The sequence below is a fragment of the Porites lutea genome, chromosome 2, assembly GCF_958299795.1.
Source record: "Porites lutea chromosome 2, jaPorLute2.1, whole genome shotgun sequence".
Classification (NCBI taxonomy): domain Eukaryota; kingdom Metazoa; phylum Cnidaria; class Anthozoa; order Scleractinia; family Poritidae; genus Porites; species Porites lutea.
The window spans coordinates 6,426,607-6,438,700 of record NC_133202.1 but is presented as its reverse complement, the minus strand read 5'-3'; the positions used below and the strand labels follow the sequence as shown (position 1 = coordinate 6,438,700).

At 40.1% G+C, this 12,094-nt stretch overlaps 1 protein-coding gene across 1 annotated transcript in view; it reads left to right on the top strand.

Annotated features, from left to right (window-relative positions):
• The first annotated feature begins 3,241 nt into the window (after positions 1 to 3,241).
• Positions 3,242 to 12,094, top strand: part of LOC140927537 (synaptic vesicle membrane protein VAT-1 homolog) — a 15,174-nt gene continuing 6,321 nt past the window's right edge. The window contains exons 1-6 of the mRNA XM_073377205.1: positions 3,242 to 3,530; positions 8,578 to 8,707; positions 9,111 to 9,326; positions 10,397 to 10,468; positions 10,817 to 10,893; positions 11,563 to 11,666. Of these exons, the coding sequence (XP_073233306.1) occupies positions 3,307 to 3,530; positions 8,578 to 8,707; positions 9,111 to 9,326; positions 10,397 to 10,468; positions 10,817 to 10,893; positions 11,563 to 11,666 (823 nt within the window). The 5' untranslated portion in view covers positions 3,242 to 3,306. The remainder of the gene's footprint in view (positions 3,531 to 8,577; positions 8,708 to 9,110; positions 9,327 to 10,396; positions 10,469 to 10,816; positions 10,894 to 11,562; positions 11,667 to 12,094) is intronic.

Genomic DNA, 12,094 nt, shown 5'->3' with positions numbered 1-12,094 from the left:
AGAGGCGACGACCGGAAATACGTCAGTTGTTCGCAGGCTACAACCTCTAGGCTCGATTACAGCCCCTGTTCCGGAAATGAGCCCGCGCTTCTCCACCGAGAGAGCAGCGGAAATTGAGCCTTCTCAGTTTTTTAATTTTCACTATGGGTGGTCACGTGCCGCTCAGGCTCTCGCATATGAAAGTTTTTAGAAACCTTTGGCCTTATAGCGGAGCTCCACCCGCGCGCGAAGCGCGCGCGTGGGCGGAGCCCCATAGCTAAGGAAATGTGGTAATCTACCCATCCCAGAAAATTTGGTAATCACGTGACCGTACACCGAGCGAGCGATCGAGCGAGCGACCGTCCGTCCGCACCACAGGCATACCAATGTAAAATAACTCAATCAACAGGTATGGGAAGCCAAATGCAACTCAAGGATTTATTTGGAAGGAAATCACATGGCCGCCCGGACTTTTAGAAAGAAAAAAGTCGTGTCTTTTTCGGCGTTATTTTTTATGTGTACACTAACGTGGATAACAGAGAAAGAGCTAGAGCGAGTTATTGAAAATTCGTAGGAAGAAAAACATGGAAATTCAGAGCGGCGATGAGAAATGCTAGCGGCCAGCAAGGTGAAAATGAGCGGCAGTGAAAAATAAAAGCGAACATGAACACTGGAAACAAAATATTGGGTAAGCACATACGACAATTTCTCCATAAAAATAGTGTGTAACTAGGAAGTTTGACGTTTTAGTAGTACAAAACAGCGTTGTAGTCGTGCAAAACAACGGCAAGGGAAAGACAAAAAAGCGTGCTGCACGTGCAAATTTGTTTTTTGCTAATTAGAAGAAAAAGTGTGCTGCACGTGCAATTTGTTTTTTTGCTAATTAGATCTATTAGTCTTGAAGCCATTTTCATTGTCGTCCCCCGTTTAGCATAACAAGATTTATTTTTTTCTAGTTTACACGTATTATTAACCAGAGCTTCGCTTTTAGCCCTGGCTAAATCTATATATTAAATGAGGGAACAAAAACGGTAATACTCCGTTCTACGTTCCAGATAGTACGCCAGTCCCCCGGGGGATGGGGTAGGTATGTGCTACTTTCAAGCAGTCTAATCTGTGGTAGGGTAGGGAAATCAGAGATATGGGGTCTAGAATAGGCAAACATTTTCCTGGAAACTGAACAGCTGGTTGAACATGTTAGTTAAGACAAGGGTAACCGGTAATTAGCACTCAGAAAGGACCAGTCGGGCACGGGAAGGAAGGACTCTCCCCCACCCCCCCCCCCCCCCCTTCACTGCTGGAGGCTGAAATGAAATTGTCAAAGTTTAGTTTACCGGAACTCAGTTTATTACAGCTATTTTGGAAAATACACGACCTACGATTTCAAAAACGTTTTTGGATTTTGAATTTTCCGCAACGTCAGTCAAAATCTGATTTGTGATTGCTTGATTTCGATCCGTTTTGTGTGGGTTCTTTGCTTTTGATCATGAACTTCAGAGATTGCGTGTTTCACTTTATAGATGTCAAGGTTTTTTACCTTCTTTATACCGAAACATGGCAAGTTTAAATTCCCAAGGTGAAATTGTTCTTATAGAGCTTCCAAATCCAGGAGAAACACAGATATGGGAAGGTGAAGACGAATTGGTAGGTTCGGTTCCCACCCACATTTATTTTTGCAGCTTCTGTTCGTGATTGCCGCTTTTTTTTTGACAACGAAGGATTAGATGCTATGGTAACGGTTTGATTGACGTCGAAGAGAAACCCAAAATCCTGAAACGTTTTCGGCGACGCAGGTCGCGTGTTATCGGAAACAGCTGTAAATGACAAAGAAAGCGTCGACCTCAGTGGTACAATTGGGATAGGGAAGTTGGGTTACAAAGTCCCACCGCACATTCCACCCCAAAATTCCTTGAGTAATACCCCTGGGACCCGTCCCTCTGTTGGAAACTAATTACCCCGCCCGCATAAGGTATTTTCAGGTGCCGGTATAATGTAGTTGTTGCGTGACTTGTACGGCAAAAAGTTACCCTCTTGTTTGTGGCTTGTAAATTTGTGGTGACGATTCAATGATGATAGTGTCTCTTAACACGTTTGTAGATATTGACCTTGTCTCAAAGTGGTCACAAAATAAACATTTTCAAGGAGTTTTCTCTCTTTTTGCCCTCAAGCGAAAAAGAGCAACCAGTGTCGGTAAAGTTTGAGGTTTAGTATCAAGAAAATTTGCGGAATTCCCACAGAATGATAAGAGGTTTTACCGGAATGTTAATATGGGGTTTGACGGAAAGAAACCGGAAAGATTAAAATCTAGAACTAGTGTTGAAGTGAGCAAAAAATGGCGTTTGGTTAAAAACCGTCGGGAAATCGTGGGTAATGTCACCCTGCGGTATTAGATAGACTGTTTGGATGAACTTTTCATTAAATATTCGTCACGTGCATTTCCGGGTGCGAAGTTCGAGTATGATAAACTTGCACGCACAGGCAAGTTATGTTGTTCCCCCCCCCCCCTCCCCTCCCGACGTCCTTTATTTATTTAAAATACAATAACAAAATCCTAATTCCTTCTTTTTCTTTGGCTATTTGTTGTTATAGTTCATTTGTGTGGGGGGGGGGGGGGAGTAGCAAAATTTGGGTGTTCCCATTATGATAAAAGTTCCAAACATCTTTTTAGGGTAGCTCTAGTGTCGAAAATGGTGTTTTCTCTCTGTTAGCCTGCGTGGCAGGCGTTTGAAAGGGAAGGGAAAGGGAGTTTTAGGTGCGAGAGAAACGCGAGGGGCTCCTCGCGCCCAAAACCCCCTTTCCCTTCCCTTTCAAACGCCTGCCACGCAGGCTATCTCTCTGTCCGCTCTGAGAACTTCTCCCAAAACGTGAAAAGGTTCTGAAACAATATTGCTCTGAACACATTCAGATGCTTTATTGGTTGGCTCTACGTACATTTGCATGGGGTTGCTATCAAGTATACAGGTGTTAGAATCCCAGTTATGAAACAGAGTATTGATTTCCGGGTGTAGATTTCTTGGCTGTAATTTGATTTCTCAGCATACGTTTTCCGACCGTGATAACTTTTTAAAAAATAACACGAGATTGCTGTATGCATAATAAATTTATGAGGCTGTGGGGAAATCTTACCACATAATTTCTCGAATCTTGATTGACAGTTAGAATTTAAGCCAATTGTCGACTGTTAAACAGAGCGGCGTCAAGTGTCCGCAGATGACCTGACCCAGGTTGAAAGCCCCACCCCTCCCTGCCCTGCGGCACATTTTGGCCAGGCCACGCCGTTCACTGCACACTTTGTTTACTGCGTACAGGATCTCTGAACGTGCGAACATGGCGGACGAGGAGCGAAAGGAAGAGCCCCAAGCAAAACCAGAAGCAGAAGAGAAACCTGAAGAAAAGGCCGAGGAAAAGAAAGAACCGGAGAAGCAACCGGAGCAGCCGACAATGCGAAGTGTTTTCCTCACGGGCTACGGCGGCTACAACAAACTTCAAGTGCAAAAACACGCCAAACCTAAAGCCACGAGTGGGCAAGTTGTGGTCCGCGTTCACGCATGGTGAGTTTTATTTATGAGCTTGTTGATTGTTCTTTCAGCTGATTTCGTGGTAGTCCTCATGTTGTCGCCAAAACAACAAGTGTCTTTCTGTGGAATGCAATTTAATATTTCAATCCATAGCTATTACTATACACCAACGAGGACGATTTGGGTTTTTCCACCACTCTTTTAAGATAGGCTTTCGAAACCCGGGGGCCAGTTTACATTATTAAAAACTTTGTCGATAAATTAACATTTGTTTCTTTCATTGACTTAGTGAAGCAACATACAGTTTCCTTTAAAATCAACCTTTTTATAGCAAGAATTGATTCGAGTGTTCCTGGTGAATGAAAATGTGGGAGGGGCTCATGAAACCCTTGATCGGTGGATCGTGTAGCCCTTTAGTGCTCCGATCGTTAGCGATCCAATTAAAACCAAACCGAAGTTGTGATAAAAATAGGTATAGCGAACTTAAATGTTTTGTTTGTGCCTCATTTAAAACAACAAATCCTGCGAAATTGGCAGTGTGTATTTCAATTACAGTCTTGATCGTCGTCCATTACGCATTTGCAGTGGCGTTGATGAGTCTAAATATTTTATTACGATCCATATTTACTTTATCTCAAGGATATTTTTATAGTAAATACCAATAAAATTGCGTTATTTCTGAATTATTGCGCGCTCAATTTTATTTTTCTGTTGGACACACAATGAGCCCTTAATAAGCCATTAATTTTTACACTTGACTTGATAATTCGGGTGTAGAGGAAAATTCCATCAATTAGTAACAGTAGTGACCTAAATTATATACAAAAGAATGCATACTTTGAAGACAAAAGAAAATTTTTAACCCAGGACAGGACTGGAAATTTCAGGGAGGTGGGAGGATAACTGGTCTATTTCCCTTGGGGAGTGGGTGTAGCATAAAATCCAAAAATATTTTTCAAGTTTTTAGCTGCCTGGATACAGTCCTTCTGCATTTTTTCTTGTTTCCCTTAAATGGGTACCCAAACAGAACAGAATACAACTTCATGCTGAAGTATAGAAATTGGAAAATTATTACTGTGTGACAAATCAAAACCCTTTATCAAGTTCTTTAATTTTTTACTGTTCACAGTACACTACTTGTCCATAAGACTATCAAGATCAAAGACTTTGTGTTAGGGGTGGCCATCTTAGATCAGTGCCAAATCTGTTTAGGGGGCTGGGGATGGTTTGGGAGGAGGTGAGAAAAATAGAGGGAATGTCTTAACATCACTGCAGCTCACATCCACTGGGTGTGGCAGGTATTTCAGGTCTTTTACTATTCATTCATATTAGCAAACTCTGCTTGGGATGAAAAACATGCCAGACACATTTAGCATTGACTTTTCGTGTTTACAAACATCTTCTTTCGAACAGTGATTATAATACAAATAAAAGGATGTTTTTCCAAATATAGTCGGCCAACATGCACAGCTGAAACATTTTCCCAAACTAAGAGGCAAGCATGCTCTCTTCAAGACTAATTAAAACTATTAAACCTCAGATAAATCCCCCGAAATTTCTGACACGGGTCGTCTTTCTGTGTCTTTGTGGCAGAAACTGTGCTTTTTAATTCAAAACTCCCCAGACTTCTGAAATTAACAAAATTCCTCCAGCCAAGGCTACTTCAAAAGCATATTGGCTTACGTGATTGATCTTCAAAATACTGTCCACAAATCCCTTGTCTGTTTTCTGAAATATGTACCTTGCAAATTCGCAAAAGCATCTGGTTTTGAAAACAATACTTCCGAACAAACAGCTACGTGAAATGTCTGGAAGAGTTTGCACTACTTCATCTTGACAATCTCACGGAAAAATAGGGGACTGTGTACAGTCTAATTTTTAATATACAGTTGAAGGCATGGAGTTTAAAAAGTTAAGTTGAATTTGTTTTCCTCTCAGTTAGCATGTAATCATTAATATTGTTTAGTGTATCTTAAGTGTATCTTTAGTCTCTTGTCATACTGTTGTCATTTGCTCTTAGTAATACCGTTAGTTTACCAGTAGTCTCTGGTCATTGTTGTTCATTTTAGTTCTGTTAGTTCTCTTGTTACTTTTAGTTTATTTATTTGTAATTTATTTGCTGTAAACGTGACCTGCCTAGATTAGCTTAGCTACCTGTGGGCATGTTATAATTTATTATTGTACTTTAAAGTGCCCATCACCTAAAATTTTATATTTTCTTATCTGAAACTATACCTTATTAAAATAACTTCTGCGAAAAAATTTTGCGGTTTGAACAAAACGCGATTTTTTTACCAATTTTTTAAGTCTACATTTTTGCGGTACACCCGCACCGCCGATCCTGCAAACTAGCCGGCTCACATATGACGTTATGTGACGTAAATTAAGGAACTTGCATTACCTTGCCTTCACCAGCTGTACACAAAAAAGATCAATTACAAGTAAGGAATGAATCACAATGTCTTCGCAAGAAGAAAGTTTTACTAAAAAAGAAAAACCTATCAGAACTCTTAATGTTTTCCTGTCAGTAAGGTCACGTCATTCTCCGAGAGAAGACTAAGACGAATGTTGTGCCAAAATGGCGGCAAATTTGAACATTTTTAAAAAATTCTAAAAAAATCGTCTTTGGTTCAAATTGCAAAATGTTTTTGCAGAAGTTATTTTAATAAGGTGTAGTTTCAGATAAGAAAATAATAAAATTTTAGGTGATGGGCACTTTAACCTCAAAACACAATAAAAATGTATGTATGTATGTATGTAAATGAACATTTAACAGCACAGTATTATAGTGTTCATAGTACTGGATAGCTTTTGTGCTGGCATGAAAACCATAACAGATAGGGCTTCTGTTCAAACAGAAGAACAGTGATTTCGTCGCAGTTTCTGCAACGGAGCAAAGCTATGCTGCACTGATCTCTGAAGTGGAGAGTCACATATCGAATAGGTGTTCATAATTGCGTTCGACGTTATGCACCTATCAAAGTAAACCCCGTGGGGGGGGGGGAGTGCGGGCAAGGGGTGGGGATTTGACAAATTTTAAAATTTTTTGATCAAATTCCCTAGGGTGGGAAACGAAAGGTCAATCAAAAGTGTCAAAAAAGCCCCCACCCCGGGGGAAAAATCTAAACAAACAATACTATAATACTATATAAAACGAATAAAAGAACATTTCAAAAGTACGTTCTTACTACTCTTATTTAAGGTTAACGTAAGTTCCGTTAAATTACTTGCTGTAATAAAGTATTTTCTCTCTCCACTAGCATCTCTTATTTTGAACAACATAATCGCTCCAGGACGATTGACCGTGCTATTATATTAATGAAACGTAAAATGCTTTATAACATCTGCTCAACATGTCGGAACAGGTCGGATCAGTGCCCCGTAAAAAATCCTCTGACTTTCATGGTAAAATTCGATTTCAATCGAGGTTTACAATCAAATGGGAACTTGAAGAGAAAAACTTTCTCAAAATAGACATTAGGGCCGTTTATACGAGAGAAAATAAGCTGCGGCTTACTATAGCCGCAGCTTACATAAGACGCGAACACCCCGTATAAATGGTACAAAATCTATGTTCACGGCTTATTCAACCCAAGGCCAGCTCAGGCCGCGGCTTATCCTGGCCAAGGGGTTTTGGGATGGGCTTATCCAAGCCACTGCTTACCTTGGACGTGAAAGCGTTCGTATAAATGCACTCAAACGTTGTCCGCGGCTTGCTGAAGCCGTGAACGACAGCTGCGCATGCTCTGTTTTAAATTATATCCCAGACCTTCACGGCCAAGAGACGCGTTTTGCGATGGCGGGAAAATGAGTTTTGTTTAGATTTACACCGTGGAAAATGGCGGATAGAGATTCATGTAAAAAAAGAAATGTGTGGAGTCCCCCAAAAGAAAAACAATTCCTGCTCATATGCAGCGAGCTTGAGATTGCGGGGCAGCTTGATGTCTGTGCTACCTCGGCAAGCGTAAGTTTGCCGATTTTGATTTTAAATCTACGCTTATTAAAAGTACAACCTGGCCGCGAACTAAGCCGTGAACCATTTATACGAGCAGTTCGCGTCTAATATAAGCCGTACTCGTATAAATGGTCCCTTTTATTGTCTTATGTAAGCCGCGGCTTATTTTCTCTCGTATAAACGGCCCTATTATCTGTTTAGATGACAGTGTAAAGTATCGGATTATGGCGATTAAAACAGACGAAAACTTCATACCTTTCTCCAACAGCGTAACTTTCAGAAAACCTCGAGGGACGGACTTGGTAACCGCTTCTGAATTGATACCAGGCTTCTATCGGTCAAACTCAAATGTCCTGACCCTGGGGTCGCTTCGCGCGACATGGGGATAGTCTCAGGCACCAAATCCCCTCCCCTTGCCCGCACTCCCCCCCCCCACGGGATTTACATTGATAGGTGCATTAGGAGAATGCAACACATAATTTTGGGAGTCCTGTGGTACTCAGTTGGGTGTCCTGTGGTACTCAAGGGTGACCTTTTGTGGTACTCGTTTCATCGTACGTCAGCCTTTTCTGCACCATCTTGAATAATTTATCTCGTGGTTTATTTAACATGGTTGAGTGGCGCAATGGATAATGCATTTCTCTTACACGTCCGAAGTCTCTGGTTCTACTCTTGCAGTGTGAGAAGTTTTTCTTTTTTCGTAGTCGTTTTGTTTTTTTTTTTTGTTTTTAAAAAAAACATATAGGAAGCGTTTTGCAGCATCAATTTATTAGGAAATAACGTCACATTTGATAGTAAACCTAAAAAAGCTCAAACGCACTTCCTAATCTGAGATTACTACTAGTATACTGGATAGCTTTTCACGGCGGCATGAAAAGCAATTCAGTAGTAGTAGAGTAGTAGAGTTGTTTATTCAGAACCCCTTGCAGCTAAGAGCTGGATAACAGGGTCGTGCACAAATTACACTTAATTAACATTTATCCTATGACAAAAAATGTAAATATTTCACAGATACAAGTTCTGACAATCTATACAGATTCACTCTAACTACAGAGTTAACATAGCCTTGGTCAGTTTTTTACAAGTACTAAAGTAAAGTATTCTGTTCTTGTACTTCGTTTATAGTGGACTCAACTTTGCAGACATCATGCAACGCCAAGGACAATATCCAAGTCCTCGAAAACCACCATTTGTCCCTGGTTTAGAATTTGCTGGGACAGTGGAAGAGCTTGGAGAGGATGTCACAGATCTGGAGGTTAGTTTTGTTGAAATGTGATCCACTGACTTGCTAAATACTTAAGACGTTACTCCTTCAAAACATTGATTTTCTTGACTGATAGGGAAACTTGTGTGAATTTTATTCACTGTCCTTATTCTCAAATTAATGAAGTTTAGTGAATTTTTGCAAGTCTTAATTGTAAGTCTAAATAATTTTATTTTTGGTGTGATATTAAAATAATATCATTGTTACTATCATTGTAGTGTGTATTTTTATTGGTTGTCATTGGTCAACAGTCCATATCATCTAAACCAGCTTTAACTCCAGAGAGCAACTTGAGAGAATTTCTGCAAATTTAATTTTGGGGGCCTTAAGAAAAAACATTGGACTGACCCTTTGACATGTTATCTTTAATATTATTTTTTTAATATAAACATAGGTTGGTGCACGTGTTGTGTGCATTACACTAGAAGGTGCATGGTGTGAATATGCTTGTGTTCCTGCCAGAAATTGTGTAGTCATCCCAGACAGCCTTAGTTTTGAGGATGCAGCTGCTTTACCTGTCAATTACCTCACTGCTTATTTCATGCTGTTTCACTGTGCCAATCTGGGTCGAAGAAAGAGTATTCTTATACATATGGCAGCTGGAGGAGTGGTAAGAATTACTATTAAAAACTTGAATGGTTGAAAGGGTTTTTTCTGCTGCATGCATGGATGTGCTGCATGACCTGTCAGCTGTTCTTGAATAATAAAAAAAAAAAACAGGGTGCAAAGAAAGTCAGCTCTAAAGCTTGCTTTTCAGGCAAGCTGTAGCTAGCATGTACTATAGCCCAAGAGTCATTGAATTAGCTGGGGAAAAAAATTATGAGCAAGAATTTGAATTCCCCCAAAAACTTCACTGGCCCATCAAGTAAGGTCAGAACAGAATTTCCTAGCAAAATCCATTTGCCCCAGGCTATCAGACATGCATGGCTTTCTTTGCAAGCTGTATGTTGATTTGTCCGCTGGCCTCAGGTGTTCAAAAGTTGGATAGCTCTATCTACTGGATGAATTGGTATCCTGTGGATAAGTACTAGGAAAACCAATTGCGTTATCCACTAGATAGTGATTTATCCATCGAATAGGGTTATCCACTCTTTGAACAACTGGGTGTGATCTTTTAATTGGAAAGGAAAAGTAGCGTGTCCTTCTTTCAAGAACTGAAGTTTTCAAAAGGCAAAGGGCAGATTGAAGTAAAAATGCCAGGAAGGAAAAGTTGATTATTACCCCTGAATGTCTGATTTTGTTTTGTGGAATGCTAAGAAAAAAGTCCAACCAAACAGGTTTAGTTTAGTTCGGGGTTCGCACAGTCTTAAAAAGTCCTTGAAATTTTGGGGGGTCCTTGAAAAGGCCCTGAATTTCTGTGCAAGTCCTTGAAAAGTCTTTGAATTATCCTCAACTTTGAATGTGGTCGGGTTGAAAGCAAATTGCTTTGCATTTCATCAGTGTTTGGTATTCTTTTCCTTGGTTTATTTGTATGAACCCTGTAGATGGTAACACCATGGGATTTCCTCCAGAGATGTAAAAGATGGAGTGACAGATAATCTTGCATTAACAACGTCTAGGTGTGAAGGGGTTGATATCATTGTTAGAGAAGTCCCAAACAATCTGACAGGCACTGATTATGTTTTAAGCCATTTACCCACTTATCACTGATGTTCTTTGTGTTGGAATTGTGTTTGTTAGGGAATAGCCGTGACTCAGCTTTGTAAAACGGTAGAAGGAATAACTATGTTTGGCACGGCATCAGCAGCAAAGGTAGAGTTCACCATTTATAACAAACTATTATTGTAGCTCACAGAGATGTGGACGGTGTAACAATTCTTTATTCTACTCATAAATGAATGTGTAAACATTGTATAGCAGGGGGTAGCAATGGGGTCTGGGACCAAGAAACGATGCTCTCTCGACTTGTAAAGCGGTTACCTTGCAACTGGTGGTCAGCAGGAAAAATTGCAGTATATTTCTTAGTCTTAAATATTTTAGAAGCGAGAGGCGAGGCGACCGAGGAAATAATTATTTATTTAATTTTTAAGTCTTTATCTTTGTACTACTCATTTTGCCTGTCAGTTTATCAAAAAGTTGTTTCTTAATTTTCTTTTCCAGCATGAGAAAATTGTTGCCAATGGAATAACTCACGCCATTGACTACCGAACAACAAACTATGCTCAAGAAGTAAAAAAGTAGGCTGATTCTGCCCCTTCTGTACCATAGAGGAGTTGCATTTTATTTGTTTGTTTATTTTACTATTCTTCTCTAAGTGAATTTATAAGTGATACGTTCATATTGGCCAGTGAGCTAATTTTCTTCCAGTAAAAGGTTAAATTTATTGTGTGGTTCCAGAAAATATCCATACCCCCCCCCCCCCCCCCACAGAAGATCATTGGAAATTCCAAGGGTGAGGGGGGGGTTCAAAGGCAGTAATTTCCAAGGGGTAAGGAGGGGTTCATGGGAAACTGTTTTCCAACCACGTACAAAACATTGAAAGCAACGTACGATCGATCTGAAGCACAAAAACATACCTACGTACGTTGTTTTGAAACAACTGACCACGTTAGTATTCACTTCCTTTGTTTTAAAGTACCAAAACCACTTTGAATTTCCAAAGAATGGTGAGCGAAGTCCCCGTTTCAAAATTCTGGAAATTCCTGGGGGGAGGGGGGGGGGGGTATCAAAGACCCCCTGGAACGGAAAATCCTGGGGGGTGGGGGGGTGCAAATCAAAGAGTCTTCCGTGGTGGGGGTATGGATATTTTCTGGAATCACACATTCCAGTTTTTGTTTTAACACAAAAATGAGAGTGAACCATTGCTCATTTACGAACTGCATAGGTTTTTTCTTTTGTTTTGTCAGAGTTTGCCCAGAAGGAGTAGATATTGTTCTTGATCCTCTTGGTGGAAATGACACAAAGAAGGGGTACAATCTTCTGAAGCCTTTGGGAATCATTGTTTGCTATGGTTAGTTCCCTCTGGTGTTTTACATAAACTATCTGACATGGTTCTCATGTCTTTCCTTTTTTAAATTGAAAGATACCGTGCCCCGTTTACAATTGTCATTGATGATCAAGAGACTATATTTCATTGAGAACTCTTGTTTTTACATTACTTCAGGAGACTGCCTTTCTTAATATTATGTGGTTATCTAAGTAAGGAAGGCATTAAGCTGTTTGCTGGGTAATTTTATGTCCCTGATTATTGGTCTATCCCAGGAATCCATAGCCTGAGTAGCAGGCAGAATAAACAAACAATATTATTGTTTTGCCTGGGATACTTTTTGGCAGCAAATTCACCATACAGAACCTTCTGGAAAGCCACATATCTTTTGAGTTTTAAATGCCACCCACTTTTCTCACCTTGGTTGGAGCTTTTAGAGTTGCCAATCAGGG